This window comes from Mastomys coucha, unplaced genomic scaffold (assembly GCF_008632895.1).
Source record: "Mastomys coucha isolate ucsf_1 unplaced genomic scaffold, UCSF_Mcou_1 pScaffold5, whole genome shotgun sequence".
Taxonomy (NCBI): Eukaryota; Metazoa; Chordata; class Mammalia; order Rodentia; family Muridae; genus Mastomys; species Mastomys coucha.
Genome location: NW_022196911.1, coordinates 116296019 through 116323191, shown reverse-complemented (window position 1 = coordinate 116323191; position 27173 = coordinate 116296019). Strand labels below are relative to the sequence as shown.

At 45.4% G+C, this 27173-nt stretch overlaps 1 protein-coding gene across 1 annotated transcript in view; it reads right to left on the bottom strand.

Annotated features, from left to right (window-relative positions):
- Positions 1-27173, bottom strand: part of Rptor (regulatory associated protein of MTOR complex 1) — a 301156-nt gene that overhangs the window by 163068 nt on the left and 110915 nt on the right. Inside the window, exons 4-5 of the mRNA XM_031352079.1 lie at positions 20264-20422; positions 3908-4054 (exon numbers count right to left, since the gene is read on the bottom strand). Coding sequence (XP_031207939.1) covers positions 3908-4054; positions 20264-20422 — 306 coding nt within the window. The remainder of the gene's footprint in view (positions 1-3907; positions 4055-20263; positions 20423-27173) is intronic.

The following is a 27173-nucleotide window of genomic DNA, read 5'->3' as shown; positions in this document are numbered from 1 at the left end:
GCTCTGCACCTGGGGATGTTTGTCATCTTTCGGAATCTCCATACTCCAAGCACAGAGGCTTGACTACATCTGGGGCAGGAGATAATTATACTCCTCCACCCAGACCCAAGACTCCGGGAAAGGCTTTCCTAGCCACAGGTCAGGGAGGACATGGACAAATCAGTGTCTTCTGGACCTGAAAGGACCACTGCCCTCATGAGCACACAGCAGCAGTGGTTGTCTGTGTAAGATCTGTATAAAATGAAAGCCAGTCAACAGTTTAGCGTGGAGTGGGCAGGCTGACAAGGTCTTACCCCTAACTGAGAAGGCATGGACTCCCAGGCTGGGAGAGACCATTTTCTTTAAAAGTACAGCCCTCTGCTAGGTTCTCAACTATGGCTCCACACTCTGGATATTTGAGCAACACAAACTGGGTCAGTGGGTTATTAAAGAAGAGGGAGACAGGAAAGGGACTGCTTGATCTGAGAGAAGTTAGGAGGGGAGCTGGGGTGATGAATATAATAAAAAAAATTGGATGGCATTCACAAAGAATTAATAAAAATTTATATTAAAAAATACAGTGAGGTCACAAAACAGAGAAATCAGATACAGCACTACAAGTGGGGAAGAGGAAACCAGGATTCAGATCCATCCATCAGCTAAGAGGTTTCTCTTCTGAGTGCACAATCAGATTCAAATAAACATTAATTACAACTACCCGCAACGTGTTTCTTCGCTATCAAACCTCCATCTGGTTGGTTCCTGACCCATTCCTTCCAACCATGTGTGTTTGGGAGCTCAAACCCAAGTTGTCAGGTTTGGAGGCAAGCATCTTTACCCACTGAGCTACCTGCAAGCCCATTTACCTTTTCTTTGCAACAGGGGTCTCACTAAGTTCCCAGGCTGGCTCTGAACCCACCATGTAGTCCAGGCAGGTCTTGAACTTGCAATGTCCCTGCTTTTGCTCCTAACAGCTTGTGCTGCTGGTCCCTGCAGAGTCCAGTGATCCTTAAAGAGAAACTCCCAATGGCGGCTCTGCTTCTGGTTTGTGTAAGAACAAGAAGCTTGTGCACAGACAACCTAAACAGGTGTTTTGGGAAAGAGACAGGGGGTCACAGCCCTCCAGACCAGAGGGAAAATGGCACCTTTCTGACAGAGTCCCTGCCTGGAAGGTGGTGCCAAAGATTATTTTATTCATCACAAACGACATACTACTTTAGTCAAAATTAAAGCACTTATTTTTAAAAGAACAGTGAAAGCAGAGATACTTGAAGATTTTCTTTAATCTTCAAATTAAAAAATGATATGATGTTAAAAAGAAAAAAAAAAAAAAAACCAAGAAAGACTCCTGAGTGACAGAGCCCCATTTCCTGGCTCTGAGGAGGCTCCATCCTTTGCAATAATTCGTGCTTGCTGTTATGAAGCTGCTGTCTCCTGTACCTACAGTATTACTCTGCAAGAGAAGCACACAGCAACCAAACCCCAGGGTCCCAGGGCAAGCACTACACCACCAGAAAATGAAAGCAGATAATCAACCCTTAAAATTTATGTCACTCATGTGTATGTTTACACTTATTATTTGGGGTTTTGTAGTCCAACCAGCCACTTTCTGCTGTTACACTTAATCATTTTTCCTCTCTCTCTTTCCTGCCCTCCCCCACACACTACGAATCTATTCCCCAATTGGATCCTGGCTGCCACAAGGACAGGCAGGAGGCACAGGGATGCTGTCACTCCTCCATGGGGAAAGCGAACAGTAGTGAAATGCTTCGTTCCTGAGTCTGCCATAAGCCAATTACGTGACAGTTTCCATCAGTTCACATACTGCACAACAATCAAAATACATTGCGAATTTACAAGGAAACTGGCCGGCTGGCTTAGTTTAGGTCTTTACTTATTGAGAACAGATCCCATACAACCCTCTGTCCTCCTGGCTGCATCTCCTGAGTGCAGTGCTGGGACGGTAAGGCGTGTGCCACCAGGAAAGATCACACTAAGTGGGTAAGTAGGCAGTTACATAGGACTGTTTTTCTACACAGAAGGGTGAAATGACTAATGAGCACTAATGTGATAAGTGGGAGCCAATTTTATAAAATTCTATGGTTGTAATTTCCGCTGTTTTAGGCAAGAGACTGAATGAACACTGACCATTGATAGTGAGTGTGAGAAAGAAACCCAAGCTCAGTCTGCACTGTGACCATAGAGAGGATGAAGGCTGAGCTACTGTGAAACACTTGGTATAACATAGCACCTCCTTCCATGTGCGCTGAAGGCACATCTCCTCCATGATGAATAAGCTCACTGAACTGTTTTTTTCCCCTTCTTCTAAAAATGATTGCATATAAATCATCATGTTGTACTTAATGAAATGAATAGTGTTTGTGGCTGATTAATCTTGGCAACATACAGAGAACACACATGGTTCTGACAGAGCAGTACCACAGTGCTGGAAAGCAGGCATTTAATAAGATGCTTGAGTTGTAATTGTGCCTCTGTTGGAAAGGCACAGGTCCCTATCCAGTGTGGTTTAATTAACTAGCCTGACGGCCTGATCGCTTGCTTCCCTCACCTCTCCACAGCTCAGGAATAGGCTGTGAGAGTTCGGCAGGATTCTCTGGTACATTTAGAGATTTTTTTTGTTTTGTTGTCTGTTTGTTTGTGTGTTTGTTTTTCAAGATAGGGTTTCTCTGTGTAATCCTGGCTGCCCTGGAACTTACTCTGTAGATGAGGCTGGTTTCAAACTCAGAGATCTGCCTTCCTCTGCCTTCCCAAACACTGGGATTAAAGGTGTACCCACCACCTCATGGCTCAATATTTCTTACTTGATGTCAGGAAACACAAATTACCTCTTGGTACTTGTGGTATTTACAGCTGATAAGGTGGCCCACCACAGGCAAACCCAGATGAAGTAGCTGATAGTAGGACATTAAGCTGGAAATACAAACACAAATTCTTGCCAAATATAAAATGAAGAGGCCAGTAAGCAATGCTGTGGTACCCAGTTCATCTTTTAAGTGGAAAAGGTGTTATATTTATCAGTCACTCTCCCGCAGGTTCCACATATAGGGCTGAAGTTATGCTATGAAATATTAAACAGTAGTATGTTAACTTTAAGTTCTACTAAAGAGAATTTCAGGTTTTGTTGCTGACTCTTTCAGTGTTCTCTTCTGATGAAATGTGAAAACATAACAAACACATTAAAATTGAGCAGACTCAGAGAGGCTCTCGGAACACACTGAAGGCCATTTTTTGTTCTCGGATTGAGAATTTCCTGTGCTGCAACCAATCAGGATTCATGAGCCCCCAGAGGCCACAGAGTGTTTCCACTAGTGCTTCTGTGCAGCCCACTGGATGGAGGCCTCTTAATTGAAACTGCCTCTTCAATTTCTCTTTAGAAATCACTGTTTAATTTAACCATCAAATATTAATTAAAACAACCGGGCAAACTACCACTTCATTATCCAAGCAGCTCCCAATCTCTCCCATTCCTGACAATGGACCGACCTAGCAGCTGTTTTCATTTTACCATTTTGCTTGGTGGTTTGAGTTAAAAAACACAAACTTAAAAGAAAAAAAAAAAAAGAACAACAACAAAAGACACCCACGGAAACAAAGACTAGAATGGAAGCAATGAGCCCATTTTCCATAAAACCAATATGTCTGCAACGACCTAACACCATCATAGAAACTCACAAACCTCCCTACTGATGTCACCATCGAATGCTCAGATTGACAATGACACCAAGTACAATGGGATGCACTCGTCCTGGGGGACGACACCTCCACAGCTCTCACCAAACATCACAGCATGGCCTAAACACACGAAACCTCTCATCACACAGAGATCCCATTTCCCAATCTCACTGCAGCATCTTACTCATACAGGCATGAACGCACGCACAACAGTGCTGGCTTTTGAACACCTCACCTCTAGTTCCTGCTCCCTCTGTAGTGCAAACTGTTTGAAGGACTTGACAATGAGGCCAGCATTGGAGCAGTCGTAGACAAAGATGGACGGGCTGCCCATCCACGTCTGCAGGTCGTATATGGACAGTGGGATGTACTGAGTGTAGTTCTGGAAAACAAGCACAGGTTGCATGGGTTATACATACATGTCATGAACTCGAAGGCTGACCAGCACTGCACACCAGAGAAGGAAGGGCCCAGTGTCTGCTCGTAGGCGGAAAGTCCTCACTAGCCATATAAAACCACACACTGACTTTTACCTCTGTTGCTGTAACACCTTACTCCAGCACTGCTACAGGGAAGGAGCTGTTCCAGATCATGTCAGCAGCTTCTTTACACTGGATTCAACTGCTCCCCGCACCCCGAAAACAGTCCACTTTAGAGGGTCCCCCTTTCACCCCCAGCCATGGCATGTACACAACCCCCAGGCCACCTTTCTGTGGCTGCTCTGCTTGTGTGACACAGACGGGCTCTGGGGGCTGGGTTCAGATTCACAAGCTTGCCTTGATGCTGCTTCAGTTGCAGAGCACTCTGTAAGTGGGATTGGCTCTGCACAGTGTTTGCGCTCATCACAGAAGAGTGACATAGCAGCACCAGGTGAAGAGCGATGCACTTTTCTGGACACACTGTTCTGCTTATCTGATTGCTGGTAGCTAACAGGAGAAAAAATCTGAGTCTAAAGAAATACCTAGGGCTGGTGAGATGGCTCAGAGGGTAAGAGCACCAACTGCTCTTCGGAAGGTCATGAGTTCGGATCCCAGTGACTACATGGTGGCTCACAACCACCCGTAATGAAATCTGATGCCCTCTTCTGGTGCGTCTGAAGACAGCTACAGTGTACTCATTTATAGTAAAAAATAAATCTTTAAAAAAAAAAAGATGTTCTTTAAAAAAAAAAGAAAGAAAGACCTAAAGGGAGCTGATGAGATGGCGCAGTGGGTAAGAGCATCGACTGCTCTTCAGAAGGTCATGAGTTCAAATCCCAGCAACCACATGGTGGCTCACAACCACCATGTGAGATCTGATGCCCTCGTCTGGCGTGTCTGAAGACAGCTACAGTGTACTTATTTATAATAATAAATTTAAAAAAAAAAAAGAAAGAAAAAAATGCCTAAAATCCTCTTTTGAGCCAAAACAAAGACAAATCAACACAACAATCAGAAAAGGTCACCCTGCACACACTCACCCTTGCCTGGGTATCAGCAGTGTAAGTGTTGGCTCCTAGCAGCTGAACCACAAACACTGACTCTGGGGTGCCTATAGCTCAACAGAAGGAGGCAAAACAAGGACTGCAGAAAAGGAGTGTTCAGGTGGCCAGCAGGAGCTGTCCCTTCCTCTACTTGGCAGAGTTAGGCACAGTCACAGCCTGAGGACAGTGCAAGGTGTGGCCATCTCCAGCTCTGCTGAGGACCGCACTCTAACCAAGCTCCTGCTCTTCCTACTGTCACATTGTCCTCATTTGGCAGATTGTTTACAATCACAGTACTCTGAGACAGAACACCTGGAAATGTTCTCTCTAAATAAACACTCCCAGAAGGATTCTAAAGACACCAGTTCCAGGATAATGGCTCCATACAGCAACGCCAGTCCCATCAAGATGCACGAGGGGTTTTTCCTCTAATGGAATTTGACAAGCTGATACTAAAGTAAGTGCAGAAGAGAAACCACAAAATTAGAAAAAAGAAAGTTTAATAAAGAATAATGAATAGAGATTCGCACTACCAGATATTAGAAAGGCTATAAATTTATGTAATTACAGGCTGGTATTATTGAGGGTGAGACAAACAAATCAACAGAGGAAAGGCCCAGAAATAGGCCCACATATATAACTGTGATGAAATGGCATTTTAAATCAGTAAAGAACAAATGAATGATTCAGTGGGTGATGCTGGAAAGTCTAACTAACCATTTGATATTTCCTCATAGACGCTGTACCAAAAAAAAAACAAAAATGAAAAAACAACAAAAAAACAGAATTTACAATCAGTAAACACAGAATATTTTTATTTACTTAGATGAAGAAAAACCTTCTTAAACAAATCACAAAATCTAGAGGTCTAAAAGAAACTAGATATAAACACACATTTATGACTGCCAGCTTCTAAAGGAAGGTGGCAGAGCCGACAACAGATTCGTGTTCAGAAGGTATGTGTTCAGGCTCCTCCTGCTCTGGCCAGCAGTGGTCACGACAGGAGCACACACAGCACCATGAATGGCAGTGGTTAGGAAGGTCTGTGCACCAGCCTGTCGGATGACAGTGGAAAAGTGAGAGTCAATCTACCCACCCACCTACACAATTCCATCTGATTTCCTTCAGCAGAATGAAAAGAAAAGATAAAAAATAAATAATGCTTCATAATGACAAAGATGTGCTGAACTTAGTGTTGGTGGGTGTAGAAACTAACAAAAATATTTTGGAAGATGATTTGTCAGTACTGATCAAATTTTAAAATCTCCAACCACGGGTAGTGGTGCCGCACGCCTTTAATCCCAAAGCTTGGGAAGCAGAGGCAGGTGCATCTCTGAGTTGGAGGCCAGCCTGGTCTACAGAGTGAGTTCTAGGACAGCCAGGGCTACACAGAGAAACCTTATCTCAAAAAAAGGAAAACAAAACAAAGCAAAAATAATGCCTTTCCCATTTGTCAGCTTCCACATGCCTCTACAGAACTACAGGAACTCTGGTGTTGGTACAGAGAACACTGAAGGGTGTTCGGAGTCTGTTCCAGTAAGACTGTGACGCACTGGGGCCTGGTGTCTGTTTTCTGCCCTTCTACACAGGAGGGTCCTGGGTGAGGACATACCATGTTTCCTTAGAACCTGGCTAGTGACACATGACGAGAGTTCAACATCCCACATCCCAACCCCAAGTGTTCTTAGTGGTCACTTTGGGACCTGTATCCTGCCCAGGCTTTTAGGACAAGAGTCAAGGGAGGCCAATGCTAGGCTGAGAAGCCCAGGCCCCAAATAAAGACACTTAACCTACAGCTCACCTCAATATTCACAGAGCTCATAAAAGAGAACCAAAAACCAAGCTTGACAGGGAGGCAGAACCTGCGGTCCTAGCTATATGAGAGAATGCATGAGCCCAGTAGCTGAGGCTAGCCAACACATTAAGACCTGATTGTCAAATTAAAACAAACAAACAAACCTGACCTAAGATGCACAGGGGACCTCATTCTTCCTCACTCGAGTGAGTGCTGTGCCCCTTGATAAGTAGAACTTGTCTTGATAAATAGCCACATGAAAAGGAGGTATGGGTGGCTTCTTAATGATTTTAAAATGTGAACTTCAGAACATCATTCTGTCTGTCTGTCTGTCTGTCTGTCTGTCTGTCTCTCTCTCTCTCTCTCTCTCTCTCTCTCACACACACACACACACACACACACACACAGTATGTGTGTCAAAGAGAGCTGTAGATGTGAGGCAGCTCACCTTGCCATGTCAGCACTGCTTTCCACACTTAGACAATAAAGTAGCCACAAGCTGATGAATGAGCTGACTGCATGAAGGCTAGCCTCCCTCCATTCTGTGACAGGCTCTGCATCCAGGAGGACACATCACAGCTACTCCTTTTATGCATGTGTTCTGTAAGACTCTACAAGACAGGATGCATACAGACCACTTCGAGGGAGCAAGTGGGCATGCCCTGGGATCTCAGTGATAGGCCTCCATATCCTTCCCAAGCTGTAATTGGTATATGAACGTGGAGAGATGTTCTTCATCAATGATGCTGGGAAGGTCTCCTCAGCTCTCGCAGCCTAGGGACTAAAAGTAACCTTGTACTGTGCAGAGCACAGCAGCAGCAGTGAGGACCACTGCAACCTGAGTGAGCTGTTCACACCTCTCACAAATGTAGGCCCCAAGAGGAATGAATGCAGCTCACCAGGTCTGTGCAGTTGTTGATGACCAGAGACATTGTCATCTATATTGTGTTCCAGGTGCAAGCTCACGGGTCCCACAACCAGCAAACAAGCATGAAATGAAATAAGTCTACTATTTACATTTGCCCAAAGGCAAAGTTATACTTAAATTTCTAAGTCATCAAGGTACTTAGAGTTGATTTATTAAAATAACGAAGGCCAGATATATTAGGGAAACTTTTAACAACTTCCATCTTCCACAATGCAACAGCAAGGTACAAGGCAACACCCAGATCCTAAGAGCTGGAACCCACCCACAAAGCAGCACGGAGCAAGTCCCAGAACTTAACACTGGTATTTACTCGCCCTGTGCCTTTAGTTATGGAGGACTTCTGCTGTATCCCACACACATAGGCACCTCCCATACTGGAGGCTTAACAACACATCTGAGGCCTGTCTAGAAGCAGATTCCTCAGTGGTCTGTTGCCACAGTGACATTTCTCCACATCCATACATTGCACAGGACTGTGACCATGTACAGCAGCATCCCTGGCTTTAACCAACAGAGGCCAAAACCATTTAGCCCTGACCATCCAAAGGATCTCCAGATGTTGCCAAATGCCCCTTAAAGAAAACTCTGGCTAAAAAGGTAGACAATCTCATCAAAACCATTAGCTGTATGGTTTAGTGAGACAACAAAATCAGAAGGCTGTGATCCCCTGGGAAAACAAAACAGAGCCCACTCTATTAAACCACCATGTGGAGAATGACCTTTGAGAGCTAATCCTCACTAACAAGCTCATGGGCTCCCAGGACCCATCTCAAAAAGATTGCCAAGGGTTTGTCAAGCTCCCGGCCAGAATTAAGGTCCTGTGAACCAGCCAAGTGCAGCTACAAGCACAGCCTTGGCACTCAGGGGACCAACAGGCAGTGGCAGAAGGAACAAAGCCCAAAGGAGCCGAGTGTTGATTGGGAACACGCCTCTGCTCCTGAGCTCTCACTCCACAGCAGGCAGTGGCCCTGGGAAGCAGAGACTGGGGAACAGGTGGGGACTATGAGCAGAGGGTTGGCTAGACTGAAAGAGCAGGGAAGCCCTAATCAAAGAGCTAGAAATGGGTTTTACAGAATGTATTCATTAAAATCCACTTCTCTGACAGATTCCATTAAACACAAAGGGGAAAGACCACTTGCTTTATCAGACTGTCACTGCAGACTGTGTCAACTGTAACAGCAGCTATGGTTGGAAAAGGCCCAGCCCACAACAGTGCCGAGAATACCTTCCAAAAGGCTAGGTCAATCTCTGGAAGGGTCGGATGCCAAGAACACATGCACTGCACCACTAAGATTTCTGGGAAGAGTGAAGCTAAGCTCTGATTTCAACTATGGAGCAGATGGCAATGCCAAGCAACTCCTATGCCTGGTACTGTGACAACAATGAGCAGAGACAAAGGCAAAGATGATCAACAGGCCACTCCCAGGGAGGGACAGGCAGAGCTGCAGTGGAGTGAATGGTGGGGAGGAGGGATCTAGCGTTGTCAAGTGTGCATACTTAGTAGGACAGTCGGGACAGCACAGTGGCACCCCCATTGGTGCACCCTGGACAAGCAAACCTGGACACATGGAACAGTGGCTTTGACATGCAGCAAAGCAGTGCCATCGAGTCCCCTAGGGAGTGCTGAACCCATAGATGCCACTGGTCCACAAGTTCCTGAAGTGGCTGTTGGAGTCAGTGCATCCCACCATGTCACACTTCTCAAGCCTCCTCTCCAAGTGTATCTGTGGACAGTAGGCATGCAGGATAGACAGCCTCTCCCAGGCTTGGCCATTGCGTTAAACTCACAGAAACACCATCACGATTGCTGCCAACTCATCTCCTCAACACCTGTTCAACACTCTGTGGTGGTGTTTTTCTCAATGTACAGTATCATAATGTCAGAGCAGTTATAATGGGGTAGGGGGACATGCTGATATTCTGCCTCCTGAGCCTTTGGGGACTCAGCCTGCTTTCTCACCCAGAAATAAGCTCAGACAGTAGCTGGCTCACATGCCACAGGTGGCAGCCTCTGTTTACCTCTTCTCCTCATGCCCTCTCTTCCTCCCTTCCTTCTTTCCCTAGCTCCCACATCTCAGAGAAAACATGGTTCCTTGGGTCTTGCTCTGAGCAGACATGATTTCCCTACATCATCCCCTTTTCTCATGATCCATCCACCAATGAACAGACTGTGGTCCTCCATCACTCTGAAGTATCTACAAGCAGAGTTGCCTCCTCCTGACACAGAAAGCACTCGTCACCTGACAGCTTCCTGCAATCCCGCCTTCCTTCCTTTATTGGCTGTAAGACTCACTACAGTATAAAGAGTGTAGCCTACTCAAGAACATCCACAGAACTCTGAAATCTTAACAACTTTAGCCCTAGCCTAGCCCCAAGTCTCTCACTCCCACTTGCTCACAAAGTCTGGGTTCTCTGCAACACATAAATGCACAAAATCAGACCCATATAACACAGGTTAGCCCTTGCAAAATTGTGCCCAACTGTACCCACCACAAAGACAATGGACACACCAAGAGCTCACATCTTTGTTTCTACGTAAGGTTCTTGGGTGGACCTAGCATTTCCTGTGTGGAAATGTCTCACATCAGGGTTGACTCCAGAGGCAATACTGTAGGAACTTGCAGCCTCTTGAAGAGCTATAAAGAAGGCTCAAAGAATGATGGACACATCAAAGAGAGTGTATGTGGTATAATATGAAGGTGAGGAGGAAAAGGGGAAGGGGGAGAAGGGAGAGGAGGGGGAGAGGGAAGATGAGGACAATGACATGACGGACACAGCACAATATAATGTGGTGACAGGTCTTATCAGATACTAAAGTTTGGGCCCGAGATGGAATAATTTTTCCAATACAAAAATCCTATTATTAGACCATAACACAAACACTGAAATAAACATGGGCCCGCTACTAACCAACTGTAAGGAAAAGGAAAAGCAGATGAGTCCATCTAATAACTCGAGGAGAAGCCAGTGGTGTCCCTACTGGAGTGCAAAAGAGGAACAAGACTGTTTAAGGACATGCAGCTTGTACAAGGCTTCAAAGTGTCTCTGGGGTATCCACTGATGACCAAAGAGAGACCAAAGCAGCAACTGGCCAAGCCATGAGGCAGCACCACTAGCAACAGTGAGCACTATCAGCAGAACAGCCTCTGAGCGCCAGTCCAGGGTTCCACATCAGGTTCTTGCAGGTGGCGCCAAGCACACTCACCACTGATTAGTCTTGCCCACCCTGCATGGTATGTTGAATTTTTCTCTTACAGTATAATTTTAACAAATAACTGTACATGTGCTCGTAGGGCACAGTGCAGCATGTATGCGGTGCTTAGCTGTCAGTCACTAAACTAGCTCATGCATCACCGCAGACAATGCTCTCCTTATGTGAGAAACATTGAAACTCTCTCCGCTTGCTGTTTGATGTCCTCCCGCTCCTCCCCCTCCCCACCCCTACCCCATCCCCATCCTCTCACTCCTCCCATTCCCCTCCCCCAGCCCATGCTGTAGTAATTGTATTTCTTTCTGCTTCTTCCAGGTCAATCTTTTAGCTTCAACATCTGATTGAGAGCATGAGGTCCTGGTCCCTCTGCTGTCCAGATATTAGGCTGCACTCTGCCACACTATGGCCCAGGACAGGGCTTCTGTCTCTGAACTTTCAGGGAGTTTACTCACCTCATGCAGCACATACATGACCTCCACCTACTTCAGATTAGGGCCAACTTACTGCCCAATTTCCAGCAGGCCCTGAACACTACTTGTACATCACCAAGGTGTCCAATGCCTTGAAAGGGACCACAGGGTTAGACGCTTCTCTACAGCTTTTGAATGGGAAGCACCATGCTGTCAGAGTGGGGTTCTACAGCAGCCAGAATGATGCTCCCCAGACTCAAGGCAGCAGAGGCTCTCCCCTAAACATGACAAAGAAGTACCACTGAGTTCAGTCAGCTCACTGCATGAGCCTGCAGTTGAAGGCAGACCATTCTCCATCAATGTAGGCTCAAACCAGCCTTGACCCGACTGAGCCTTGCTTATCTGTCCTGATCAAGCTTGAGACTGTCACATCTTCTATAGTACCTGTTAGGTGGAAAAATGCCAATTTGCTGCAGAAACTGAGTGCTAGCATCACATGCAAAGACAGACATTTCTTAAACACACAATACTTAAAGAAAATTCCTGGCTCTATAGAAAGCTCTGGTCTGTCTGTCTGTCTGTCTTTCTTTTCTTTTCTTTTTTTTTGAAAACTATATTTTTTATGTTTACATGTAAAGGTGTTCTGTCTACATGTACAGCTGTGTGCTTGCAGTACCCAGAGAGAGTAGAAAAAGGCATTAGATTCCCCCCTTAAAATGGAGTTACAAACCATTCTTAGGCACTATGTTGGTGCTGGGATTCAAACCTTTGTTTTCTGGAAGAGCAGCCCATATTCTTAACCAGTGAGCCATCTCTCTAGCCTCAAAAAGCCCTAATTTCTAAGCAGTACACTCTTGTGTGGTTCCCAAATGCCTGCTTTGGCATGTGCTTGGGAACATGGGTTAGACAGCCTATAAATGGCCAGGAGGGCGTGCCAGAGTCTAGTTCAGCTGAGGCAGCACAGCACAGACACCATGGACTGACATAGAATACAAGCTCTTTTTTCTATCTTCCTCTTAGACTTTTTATTTTTAACATTCAGCACAAATATAGTGAGAGAACAATTTTTTATAAAGAAAAGAAAACTAGAAACAATCCAGGTGTCAGCAACAGGGGGAAGGATCAGTGAAGCACAGACCACTCCAAGTAGACTATCAGCCTGACAGAATCAACTGCAACAAAAACGCAAGCCTGAGTAAAAAGTCAGCTGACCACACTTGATAGCATTTATATAAACTCAAAACTAGGCAGAACCAGGGAGGCATGAGGCAGGCCTCTTCACTATAACCAGTGAGACAGGCCCCTTCACTGTAACTCTGGGACCTGAGAGTAAAGCAGGGGAATGGAGGATTTGAGACAAGCCTGCACAATACAAGACCTTGACCATGCCAAAGTAATTTTCTAAGAGCAGCACAATGAGAACTGTGGGTCAAGAGGCAGTTTGCTCAGGAAATGACCCTTTGAAAACACACACACACACACACAAGATGGGGGGCAAGTTCACAGGTTTACCATGTTCAAATTGCTAGAGTTTGGATCTAGAATGTTCCTTGGTCTTGGGTCAGTGGGAGAGTGTGTAGCTCTGAGCTCCTTCTTTCATTCCTGGGCATGGATCTCTTCTGTCAACAGTCCTGCCATGCTGTATTGGTCTGCCACAGATACAAAGCTAAGACCGTGACTCCAGAGCGCCAGGTTAGCTTTCCTGTGCACTGTTCCATGTAAACATGTGCTCTACATTACACACGGCTGGGATCTGCAGCTGCTGTGGCTCTCAGGGAACCAAAGAAGAATTAGAATATGTTCTAACCAAATACCCAAGAATTCTAAGAATAATCAATATTATAATGGACCTATGTGAAATCACTATGTAAAATTAAATATTTAAAACACATCATTACAGTGCAGTAGCTATACACCTGGCTAATAAACACCCAATACCTGGAAACTGAAGCTCAGGGCATTTGGAGGGAATGGAAAAAGCAGCTATCTAAGACATGAACAATGATACCATTAACTTAAAAAACAACAATCAGGTGTGAAGAACACAGACCACAGCATCTGCGGAGGCCTCACATGACCAAGACGCCCAGCAGGAAGGCCAGCAGTGAGGGAAGGGCCAAAGGGGATGGCTAAGGCTGTCGGCTAAACCCGGAGGTGAACACGAAGCCAGAATGAGCAGGAAAGGACACAGCTTCAGGCCAGAGAGTAGGATGGGGGCACTAACTGGGAAGAGGTGGGAAAAGTGAGGGTCTGCTGAGGGAACAAGGGGAGGCCGCTGGGGTAGCTCAATCACACACAGTGGCTACCCAGTCCCTAGATCCCTTCTCATGCAATCAGAAGAATGCTGCATCAACTGTTTTGCAAATTTTGAGTTTTTAGTAGGTCTAGAAACATTTTCTTTTTTAAAGTTCAAAATGTGGGTGAAGGTAACTATACCTTTCAGCATCAAGGAATTTCTTTATAAATTTATAAAGAAAATAAAAAGCCTGAAGTTTCCAAGATTTCTCTAAAGAAATAGAATTTTTTGCTGATGGCCTTCAACTACTATAAGCAAATGTAAGATGCTAGAAATTCTAAAAAGAAAGGGTCAAGTTCACAATGAAATGAAGGCTCTCCTGTACTCCCACAAAGTAAAATTTCAACAAACGATGTCAGTGAGAATAATGGAACTATGAAAGTCACAAATTTTTCAAGCAAATGCATATTTAAAAACCTCTACGATCTGTCTTTTAATAGAAGCAGCAGCTGTCTGTTTCATACCAGAGAAAGAGGTGGCATCTATATACCTGATAATTACAATGTCGTGTGAAAAACAAAAACAAAACAAACCCATAAACTATGTTGTATATGCATGTGCACGTGTAACCATGACAACAGGATCTGTAAGTTGCTTGGGGAACTCATGGTTATTTAACCATAAGAAAGGCCAGGCGGAAGCAGACACAATGACGACATCATCATCTCTAAGGCTCTGAAGTTCATTTGTGACCACACCGTGGAAGTGACTGAAAGCCATGTCTGGCTTACAAGCACTACGTCATGATGCCAGCACTTCTGGGCCATGCTCTCCGGCTGCCTACTGAGCATCCAAGGAACAACCATGGGAGGGAGTTCAATCTCCAGGGCACCCTCAAAGCAGGCCTGCAGACGGGTCCTGAGGCAGAGAGCAGCCTGAGAGGCAGCTTCTTAAGCAGTATGAGGGCTGCACACAGGTACTGAGAGTGATGGGACAGTCAACAGACTGCCCTTCCTGAAGACTCTCCCTTCTCCCCGTCAAAGGCCCGCACTCCAGGCTGACAGAAACTGCATCTCCCTGGGTGGCTGGGTAGTCCCTGCCTAGCTTCCTCCACATTTTCCCTCCTATATCTCCTTTTCTGCTGCTATGACAGAATGTCACCAACTGAGTAACTGATAAAGAAATGGACGTTCTCTCTCACAACTCTAGAGTGCTGGTATGCTGGCACCTGCTGAGGCTCCTTCTTGAATGAAGTTCAGGCCTTCCTTTTTATAGCACTACATATACTTACAACAGGGCCCACCTTTACTTATGTCCCAAAGACCCACTGGCACCTCTGGGGACCTTGCTCTGGCTCTCAGATCTCACACTTCCTTCATTCTTGGTCACCACATGCTGGGGACCCAAGCCCACTTATCCCACTTCTCAAAGGTGCACACTCACAGCCCAGGGCCAGCAGGTAACACCAGCCCCTTCTTCTTCCTGTCACTTCATCCTGGTCATGCTCCAGGCCTCAGCTGTTCTGTGCACCTTTCCTCAGTCCATCACACTGCTGTCCACTGACGTCCTCAACATTCAAGCTCACCTTGCTGGCAGTGTTTAGTGCCATTTTTACCTATGCTGGCTTTCCTCTTGCTGTCTTCACAAATCCATCTCTCAGGCAACAGAGGGGGAGGGATCCCAGAAGCCACCTGGCCACACTCCTGCCCCCAGCACCCCACCTTGTTTTCTGTCCTTTCTAACCCTTAGTGTAGACACAGTCTCCGGTCTCCCCCACTGAAGGCTCCACTTGGTGCTGACTTAGCTCCTGCAGAAGGGTCTCTGGGAAGGAAGGGAGCTCGCTGCTGCTCCATCTTTCCTGCATCACCTGACTTGTCACAACACAATTAGCAGTTTCTTTTTAACTTGACTTTCAACCAGCACCTAGCAAGAAACAATCTTTGCTTTTAGTGTGGTCTCCATGAGGCCTTATCTCCTGATGTCCAGAGCAGTCAGACACTGAGAGATACTGTGTAAGACAGACACTGAAGAGCAAGCAGGTCCAGCCTTTGAAGGCATTTCTGGCAGAGAAGGGCTTTTTCCACTCAGTGAGCCTTTTCCTGTGCTCTACAGAGTCCAGAAGCCTTCGACAGAAGCTATTTATGATCTTTGCTTGTGCACCCAGCACAGAGCCAAGTGACTTTCTTGCCTGCATAGCTCGAGCAACTTCACCTAGAAGAGCAGGCTTCATCTCAGCTTGCCTCTCTCAATGCACTGAACATGAGTTTTGTGGCTTTATGTTTTAGTTTAGGGCAATTTTAGTTTTTTTATTTGTTTATATCCAGATTGTACCTCTACCAGAAATGCCTTCAAAGGCTGGACCTGCTTGCAGCAATGTCATTGTGCTCTGAAACACCAGGCCCCTGGCGTCTGTGAAGCTAGCTGCACAAGTCTCTTTTGTCTTGTTTTCCTCCACTTCACTGTCCTGTTGATTGCTTTTTTCATAGATTTTCTGTTTTTATGTGACTGTCCACCAGAGATACACTAGTATTTGTCTAGGTCTCAGAACACAATGACATTGCTGCCACAGAGAACCAGACAACACAGAGGACCAGACACCACAGAGGACCAGACGCCACAGAGGACCAGACAACACAGAGGACCAGACACCACAGAGGACCAGACACCACAGAGGACCAGACACCACAGAGGACCAGACACCACAGAGGACCAGACACCACAGAGGACCACAGGAGAGCTACAGAGGACTCAGGAGGAGAAGGAGCCAGCTTGGGCACACTCAAGGACCAGAAAGTCCGTGACTGACAAAATAACACCTGGTTAGGTTAGGGTCAGCCACACCCTCCCATGTCCATATCTACGTGTGGGCCAATCCCACTCCACTGTGGGGTTGGAGTTAAAAGTTTTGAGGCATGATCTTGCTATGTAGTCCAGCCTGATCTCAAACTCAGTCCTCTTGTTCCAGCTTCCAGAGTAGAGAGTTCACCATACTCAGCCCACGTTTTCCCCTTTGACTGTGGTTTACACTTGTTGGGTAAATGTTGCAGCACTGCTTAAGATATCAGGGTGACCAATGACACTGCTCAGATCTTTTCCATTAAGACTTTTTCAAATAGGAAAAATTATGCTCTACCTGGAGTTTCCTTTTTAAAAAGTTTAACCCTCAGTCTTCAGCATTCACTTTAACTTAGTGCTACTGAAAAGGCAGATACTCAGACTCCAGCAAGGGGGAGGTTTTGTTTCCTCCTTCCCCTCTGCCCATTCTGCTGTACTTTCAAACTGACAGGAGGTGTGGACACACGCAGGAAACCTGCTTGTCGTCGGGAAATACCTAACTTCATCCCCAGGGATTCTCCTCATGGTGCCTGTTAACACAAGCACATGCTTTCTATGTGACTCTGCAGTAAACGAACCATCTTCAACTTGGACCAGCCTTCAGCTGCACCTCTGTGTAAGGCAGACTTCAACCTGCCTTCTTAACTCAGACATAACTCACAAAGAAGCTAAATCCGAGCCTGGACACTCTAGAGAGTCACTAGTCTGAGCTTTTCAGTGGTAAAAACAATGTCCACTATTAATAAAGACACAAGTTGAAATATCTACAAAACACATATCTGACAAAGGACAAAGGTCTAAAAGGCACACGGAATTGTTAACGCTCAACAAGCAAAGAGGATTCTTCTTAAAGAGGCAGGTGAGCCGGGATGTGGCTCAGCACACACAGGCTGTGGAGCCACCTAGCAGGTAAAACCGTCCGGAGCAGACGAGTTAGCAAGGCAGACAATGGACCAGAGCCAGAGTTTGAAGATATGCTGAGCACCACCCTGTCACAGGTCAGACTACTAAAAGCTGTGAACTCACTAGCAACAAGACAACACGACACATTTTCGGAGTGACTTAAGTCCAGAACGCTGACACTGCCAATACAGGGAGCACTAGTGGAAATGCAAATAACACAGACACCTCGCAACAAAGGTCGGCAATTCTTACAAAGCTAATTATGCTCTGACCATGTGCATCAGCAACCTGAAGAATGCCAAGTCAGAGACAGACAGAGCCACAAGTTCAAGGCCAGCTTGGGCTGCATAAAAACCTGTTTCAAAATGAACTGCTAGAGCCTGTGATTGGGCAGTAGAGAAAGGAGGTGGGTCTTGAGGATTAAAGTGAGGTGACTCAAGAGAGATGAGGAGGTATGGGGGAGAAGAAAGAAAGAAGAGGAAGCTACCATGAGGCCATGGTATCCAGAGCATGTGCCCAGAAGAGTAGGCCCTAAGGACAGGCTGATGGAACAGAAGCGGCCCAGGCGGGACTCAAACAGCAGATAACAAAGGGCATATGGTGTGGATATAGGTGGGAACCTGCCCAATCTAGGGATACAGCTTGTAAATAAAGTACTGGGTTTTAGTGTCTTTTATACACATAGAAAGGAATAAATAATTCATTTACAGTGAGCTATAAACACAAACTTGAACTTCATCTCATGCAATATATGAAAAGGGTTTGTGTACATCACAGACATAACTATAGTTAGCTAGGTCAGGTGCAGCTGCCCTGGAGAGAACAGTGAGTGTGTTCACTCACTGTCCACAGTTCACAGGATGATGAAGAGTTTCTGCCTAAAATATAAAGAACTCCATCAGGTTCAACAGGAGAAAACCCAAGAAAAGCAGCTTGTGGCCAGCTGTCAATCAACAGGGCTCAGATTCAACAGGTTCCAGAAAAATCTGAGTTGGAACAAACGGGCTTTTTCTAAGTATGGCCAATACAGTGAGGAAGGCGTCGTCCAGAACAGAGAAATCATCCAGCCTGCCACCCTGCACACCAGGACCAAGAAGGGGGCTGCAGAACACAACACACCATACTAGCTGAGCACTAGTGTTACTTGGGATGAATCGTCAGGAAACAAACAAAAGCATGGAGGGAAGTCCCAGCCAACAGAGAAGAAACACTCGGACTCTGCGTCTACTAAATACTAAGCCACCAAAATCCACACCCAGTGTCTGCACCTGAGGGAGTCCTGATCTATCAAGAGGAAGAACCAAGACTGTACCTTCATCCACAGGATGGTCATAACACATCAACTTAAAATCACTGGGACTGGCGCTATGGTCTGACTCTGAAACACCCTCAGAGGCTCATGTGCTCCCATTGGTTCACAGCCGGTAGAGGTGATTTAGGAAGCTGCAGACACAGGGACTATTGGAGTGACTTGTGGTCACTGGGGTTGGGCTTGAGGGTTATAGCTCGGTGACACTTCTGGTCCTAGCTTTCTACTTCTGGGTGGCACTACATAATAAATAGCTGCTTCAACCACCATAAGGTCACCAGTCACCAGTCACCATGTCTCCCTGCCCGGAGTGAGGGAGATGGCTTGCTGCACAAACACGTAGAGCTATGCTCAAGTTCCTGACACCCAGGTAAAAACCGGATACAGTGGTATGTGTCTCTAATCCCAGCACTGTGGACAGAAACTGAGGATAGGAAGGCTTGTGGGCCAAGCAACCTAGCCACAACAGAGAGCTCTGGATTCAGAAAAGACCCTGTGTACTGGCTGGTTTTGTGTGCCAACTTGACACAGGCTGGAGTTATCACAGAGAAGGGAGCTTCAGTTGGGAAAGTGCCTCCATGAGATCCAGCTGTGGGGCATTTTCTCAATTAGTGATCAAGGGTGGGAGGGCCCCTTGTGGGTGGTGCCATCCCTGGGCTGGAAGTCTTGGGTTCTATAAGAGAGCAGGCTGAGCAAGCCAGGAGAAGCAAGCCAGTAAGGAACATCCCTCTATGGCCTCTGCCTCAGCTCCTGCTTCCTGGCCTGCTTGAGTTCCAGTCCTGACTTTCTTGGTGATAAACAGCAATGTGGAAGTAAGCTGAATAAACCCTTTCCTCCCCAACTTGCTTCTTGGTCATGATGTTTGTGCAGGAATAGAAACCCTGACTAAGACACCTTGGCTCAAAACATAAGAGGGACAGTGACTGAAGAAGACACCACATGCACAGCACAAGCATTCCGCTGGAGAATGTCTGAAATGCACTCCTCAGGCAGGGGCTGAGGTACTCTTCCTCTCATCACCTAATCTGACCCACGGTACCACTAGAGGCTGGAAGTGCTGCCCATCAGAAAGATGGAGGTGGCAACCAAATGGCACTGGGCTCTTTAGAATACTCAGAATGCTTTGGTTTTCTATGAGAAGGCTGGCTCTCTGACACTCTGGACAGAGAACCACTGCGGCTGCTCAGACTGGAAAGCCAGTGCACCTGAAATCCATCCATACCTGTGAGACTCCTGCCTCTCGCTGAGGACAAAATATCCACACACGCAGCCTTAGAATGCTCTTGTCAACACACCCTCTAAAAGAAATAGCTCCTTTGCCTGTTCATCCTCACCAAGCACCCCAGCTGCCAGCTTGGAGCAATTCATGTGTCACTGTTCTTCAAAGGCTGAATGCATGAAACACCCGGGGTTCAGCAAGAGCTATAGGCAGGAGATCTCAGGTAACACCCAAGCTGACAGGCCTACTAGGGAAGGAGAGTAGAAGCTGAGGGCGGGCCCACCTTGTTGAAGACCCAGACCTCTCCATTCACAGTAGGCCTGGGCACCCCGTGGCCATTGTAGTGGAAGAGGACCCGTTCCTCCTTGGCGTTCCGGCGCAAAGATGTACAAAGCTTCTTGACTTCATCCACAGTAGGGTCGAGGCTCTGCTTGTACCGAGCCTGGGAGAAAAAAGAAAAGAGATATCTGTCACAAACAGGGACGAGCCAAAGAGGACCCTCCTTCTCATGCACACTAACATACAGGCAGCAGCTGTGGGGCCTTGCACAAGTGGCCCCAAGCTAGAGGAGAAGGGAGTCATGCAGTATGTTTTCACCAAGGACAACTATAACATGGGACATGCATAAGGACAGCCTGTCACACTGTGGCATGAGTCAGACAGAAGGGACTGCCCTGAAGACCTTCTTAGAACATAGAGCATAGAGAATTTGCTCAAATATGGGCCTGTAGCATACGCTGCAGCAATAGCAAAGTAATAGAGAAGAGAAGGAAGAATCCACTGTTCGGCATATTGCCCTCTTGTGCAGGACATTGCAACCCTCAGGGAGGGCTCCTGAAATGAACACCAGGGCTTTTATACCCACAAACAACAAACAGAGATGGCATGGAAAACCCCAATAACACAAAAAAACAGGTAACTAGGGAGAGGTAGCTCAGGAAGAGCTGTGTGGAACTTCACTGTGGGAAGTGGCCAGTACACCAAGAAAACACAGAAACATGGGGACTGAACAGGCACACAGCTTCCTTCAGCTGACACTCAGCTCTCCCCAGCCAGTCCCACATCCAGTTCAACCCCAGTAAACATCCAGCAAGCTATATTATGAAATGAAACAAGCTGTTTTGGGAATCCACACAGAGGAAAGAAAACGGGGCTGGGGGGTGGGGGGGAGACATGAAAAAAAAAAAAAAGAAAGCACAGAAAAGGGAAAACCCACAGTTACTGTAGAAAGCCTTCAGACACCCCAAATCCTTCAAAGAACCTAATTAAGATAATGCAACACAGAGACACCAGAGGCAGAGCCACACACACACAAGGGCTTGCAGGAGCAGAGCTATCAGTTAAAATGTTCTGAAAGCTCATTTGTTAAAACGTGGGCTAACTTGCAGGTGGGATGATTGGGGTACAGGGCAGAAATAAGTTTGGTGATGTCCCATGGATGCTGAAGCCATGACAGGGAGGAGGGTCTCTGGCTCACTTCCATGTATTTTGTGCCTTATCCTGAACTTGTAATGGCAAATTCTCTGTACAGAACTTAAAGACAGAGTCCAATGTGGCAGAGGATCATTGTAGCACTAGAGCACAGCAAATAATTCCAGGGCTATGTTCTCTAAAACTATGCAGAACCTACTAGAAAACCAGTGAAAGGTTCTGCCTATATAGGTGGACATTATGATCTGTCCTTTAAAAGTAACATATATGTTCCATAGAATGAATATAGATAAGTAAAGTTACATTTAACTTTTAAAAAGAAATGACGCAATGAAGGCTAACACCTCCAGTGGCATTTTTATTGTCTAGGGTAAGTTTTGCTTATCCTGGGCTTGGTGTTTCCATATGAATTTTGAGATTGACATTCAATTCCTATCAAGAATTGCTTTGGAATTTTGATGGGGATTGCACTGAAATCCATAGATTACTTTTGACAGGATGGCCATTTTCACAATATTAATCTCACTAATCCATCAGCATGAGAGAACTTTCTATTCCCTAGCAAGTTCTTCAGTTTCTTTCTCTAGTGTCTGACAGTTCTCACTGCATAAGTCTTTCATTTCCTGGTTAAATGGAGTCCCAGGTTGTTTGTCTTGTTTGTTAAGAATCTACAGTGAATGAGATTCTTCCTTCATTTCTTTCCCACTGTGTTTGCTCTTGGTATACAGGAAGGCCACTGAGTTTGGTATGTCAGTTTTGTATCCCTCTTGGTTACCTTCCAGAACTTACAGGTAAGACCCATATGAAGATAAAACACATGGAGAAACCAAACTGGTTGCTCTACCCCTACAATCTAGCAACCACAATGCACACTAAAGAGCAAGAAACGTCATCAGCAGTCACCTGCAGCTGTGAACCTGAGAGGCTCCACAGCAACCTGCCTGGCAAAGCATGCACAGTGGTGCAACAGTGTCATCAATGCTGTGTTTGAGTGCTGCGTTTCTGATCGGATTTAAAATCCATTCTACAGCCAAGTGGTGGTGCTCACCTGTAATCCTAGCATGTGGGAGGCAAAGGCAGACAGATCTCTTGAGTTCAAGGCCAGTCTGGTCTACAGAGTGAGTTCCAAAACAGGCAGGAATATATAAAGGAATCTTATCTAAAAAACTGAAACAAACAAAACATAAAATAGAAGAAGAGGAAGAGGAGGAAGAGGAAGGAGGGGAGAGAGAGGAGAGGGAGAGGGGAATGGGGATGGGGACAGGGATGGGAACGGGGACGAGGAGGAGGACAACCACCACCTTCCTACAAGACAGAAATTATGTTTGCTATCATAAATAGGGCCAAAACCCCATGGCTTGCCAGATCATAGGCTCTAGTGAAGAGCCTAATGCTATGATTCTGCCAAAGAACATAGTAATGAACTTCTCTGAGCTCTTATCTTTATGTCATACATTAGTACATTTTCAACTGTTGTCAGAGACACTCCTTTTGCAGTCAACCACAGCTAATACCCAGACTCAGTCAGAGAGTAAGAGACTGTGGCGTGCTCAGCCTCAGATAGGTCATCTACACCACAGCTTTCACTCAGGGCTCAGGACCATTGAGGACAAAGTATTAAGAGGAAGAAATGATTGAGATCTGAAGCAAAATGTATGAGCTAGACATGGCAAAGAAGATGTATGTGTAAGCTCACAGGGGCTGGCTGGAGCTGCAGGACAAGACCTGTGAGATCAGGCCAACCAAAGTCCCACCGTGAATGGAGAGGAGAGCGATAAGGCCCATTCCTGTCAGAGAGGGCTACGAACAACAGACGGCTGCTAGGACAGGAAAAGGTCCCAAACCCATGCACATACAAGTTACAGAAACTGGACTCAGTAAAGTATTTGTGTGATGGTGGGGATAAATTTGGGAGGGAAAAGTAGTGGGGGGACAGGGAAGGAATGGTGGCAGGGAGATCTGATCAGAACATACTCTATGCATGCATACATGAATATAATGACACAAGTTGTACATTCTGGTTCACTCCTTGATGCTAGCACTCAAGAGGTTTAGGAAACATAAGGAACTTCAAGTTTAAGGCCAGCCTGTGTGCTATACTACAAGACCCTGTTTCAAAATAAATATGAAAATATACAAACAAAATAAAAACTGTGCCTTAATATTACTTGAGGAAGACACATCAAATGTCTAGAATATAAACAGACAAGAGAATCACAAATGTATCCAGGGCCTTTGTGGACCAGGATGTGGCTATGAGTCAGAATCAGCAAGCACCCACTGAGACTGTTCAGAGACTAGCTGACAAGAGGTCAGAAAAGAAAGCAGGACCAAAAGTCACTCAGCCTTTGGCAAGAAAAGGAGAGACAGCAGAAAATGGAGTAACCCCCCCCCACACACACACACATACACTGATATCCATTTTTGGCCTCTTCTATCTATATGTGAGGACCACAAGTTAAGAAATAAATAGCCTTCTGGGATATGTGGTAGGCACTGTGGAACACAGTTTATCTGCTCCCTCCAAGGAACAAGTTGCAGCTGTGCCTTTAAAGACAGTGGAAAGATGTTCCTGGAACCAAATCCGAATTCCCTCTGCAACCATAATGTGAAGTCTCTGAAAGAGTGTGTGGACTTGAACAGAGGGAGGCACAAAGAAAAAGCACCTGAAGGGGACAGGGCCACTCCACAAGTCAAGGATGAGAACCATTGCAGGAAAAGCACCTTGAAGTTTCCCAGAGGAGAAGCTGCCAGCACCTCTCTGACTTATGCAGTCCTTCCAAGAATGTTAAGCAGACTACTTTGTTCAGTACAGAGGCACAATGGAGGCTAAAGTCACTATTGCTGATGACTAAGTTAGCTATTTTAATAAACTGACTTAATCAGCTGCTAAAAAGAGACATAAACAAACTGACAAATCTGGCTTCTAGTCCATGGTAGTCCATGCCTGCCAGGGGCCAGCTCTGGTGTGGGGGCGGTCTTTCTTGTCAGTTTTTCTTGAGGCAGTGGAGGGGGAAAAGAATAGGGGTAAGACTTTGTCTTACAAGAAATTTAGGGTTGCTGTATAATAAAAAGTTTACTTATCTAAGTCTAAGTTACTATGCTATTGTAGCTGACCTGCCTTCTGTGATCCTCTGAGGCCAGAGACTGCAGTTTCTGGCACTTAGCACCTCATCCTAAAACAGCAGGAGATTTAAGAATTGATTGCTAGAGCCTTTTCCCTATTGTCCAGATGCCTCTTGCTTGTCGGGCTAGGGGGAAGTTTGAAACAATAAACTTCTATTGAACCAGAAGAAGAGAATAATACTCACAGAAGGAAAAACTTTTATATAAGCAAATATGCATAATCTCACATAAATTCATATATAGACTCATTAATGCTCATTTATTCATTTATACATTTCCATTCATACCCAGCTGGGCCCAGCTTGCATGAATTCTCACAATTACATACTTACACACACACACACACGCATACATTCTCACAATCACATACTTACACACACATCCATACTTACATATGCATATGAAGCAAAAGACCAAGCACCGGTGCAGAAAGAACTTATTCATTCTGGATGAAAAATGGAGCTCCAATCTTTATTACATAGAGAAAGAAAAGGCTTCTACCCTTTTAATGCTAAATGAATTAAACCCATGTTTGTAAGAAAAAAGCTTTGTTGATTTTAATAAGACTAAGCCTGCCTTGTCCTTACCATGGGACCTAATCATGGGACCTGTTCTGTCCCATGGTAAGGAGAAGCCTGCCTGCTCTATCTTCTGTTTTCCTCTTTCCCTCTGCATTCTGCACATTGCTCTCTTAGTATTTTATGTTAGCTATTGTTTCTAAGTTATTCCATTCTGCATCTCCTTCTAATCTAAAAAGTATTCTGTCTAAAAGCTTCTCCTCAGCTCAGTTCCTCTCTCAGCTCAGTTCTTCTCAGCTCAGTTCTTCTCACCTCCTCCGTTTCTGACTCTTCTCTTTGTCCTCAGCCCTTAAGCATCTTTCAGAATACATGATCACATGTTAAAAAGTTCATCAAAAGTTCACACAGAAAATCAAATCATAAATTGAAATAGAAGTTTATAACAGAGAATGTTTACATGCATATTAGGAGTAATTATCTATCTAAACACCCATCACCTGTCTCAGCGCCACAGGTTCACTGAAGGTTTAAAACCATAACTGAGTTGTTAGTGAAGTTTTGTATAGATAAACCCAGTCAATATTTTAATCTTCTGTCCTAGCACCTATAATAAATTGCTAGTTCCCTTTTTACGACCTTTGGTTAATTATTTTACAACCTCTTGGAATGTGCTCTGAGTAGGAGAAAGTCTGAAGTAGGAGAAATTAACTGGTGACACTTGGGAGACTGGCAGAGTTCTCATCACAGTTTTAACTATCAGAAAAAAACTATCTTTTACAGCAGTCCCGTTATAAAAGAGGTTAATAATCACTAATATAATTTTAAGAATTCTTATAGGATCATCATAAAGTCTTAAGTCATCTATTTATCTATATAACATCACTGTAAGACAGTACATTTTCGTGGATCTTCAGAAGATGCTCCAAAGGGGTGTGCTATTACTTAGTGATTATTATATATTTATAATAATAATAGGAAAAGCATATTAATAGCAGCAATCTTTCCTAAAATGAATCCCTGACAGTCTTGCTTAATAAGGACGCACCTGTCACAGATTATATAATAATCCGAAGCAGGCCACTTCCAGATGATCACCTGCTAGTTATTAGCTTGTCCTATTATGGCTCCTGACACTTGCCTGTATATGAAAGCTTTAGAAAGAAAGCCGAGACTTAAAAGGTCCCTCCAGGTTCCCTAAGTCCTCTGCACCTGTGAGCAAAGCACATTAAAGCCATACACAGGGCTCTTGGCAGAGCTACTTGTAGGGCTGGGCAATCTGAAGTACCTGTCTCCACATGGCAGGGGCAGGGTACAGCAAAGTGAAACTACCCTCGGAATCAGAATGTATCTCTAAAACACAATACGGTGGTATCTTAGAAAAGCTAATGCGCAGCGCAGTCTGAAGTCCATGCTCAACTACCTGACACACACCTGGAGGCTCCACTGAAACAAGGCTGAAGCCTCCATGAGGAGGAAGTGCCCGTGGAAAGAGAAGCACAGTATGGGGGCAAGGATGCTGATGTAGGCCTAGGCAGGTGGGCATCACTGTCTGGGCGAACTCCAGCCACATCTCTGTGCGTGTTTGGAATAGCTTGCCTGGGACCTGGCCCTTTCCTGAGCCTCTGTGCAGGGGGTGATGTCAGGGGAACCTCACACTGCTCACAATCCACTTGTGTACAGACGTCTAAACGAAATTACAGACTGTGAGAGGCCATCACTGCTTACAATTCTGTGTATGCCCTTCAGTACAGGGTGTGTCCTTGTCCTCTCTACATCTTGATGACATGCTAATAGCAAGCTTGTTGAGTGACACCAGATTGTTAGTGACATTAATTATAATAATTAGTAAAAAACAAATCAAAATGATGAAATGCCATCAGACATCATGGTGACACAAGTGAGTGTCAGCACAACCCTGTAAAGCACTGTGGGAATGGCAGTGGGGCTGTGTACAGCAGTGTCCAATCAGGCCTTTATGGTGCCTGGCTGCAAGCCTGCACATTACAAGACCAGAAAGGGGCTGGGGTACAATGGCAGAGCCAGTGTTTGGCATGCACAGCCTCCAGTCTCAGAAGTATCTGTGTCCTGAGTGATGCTGCTAAGTATTCTAAACGCTGG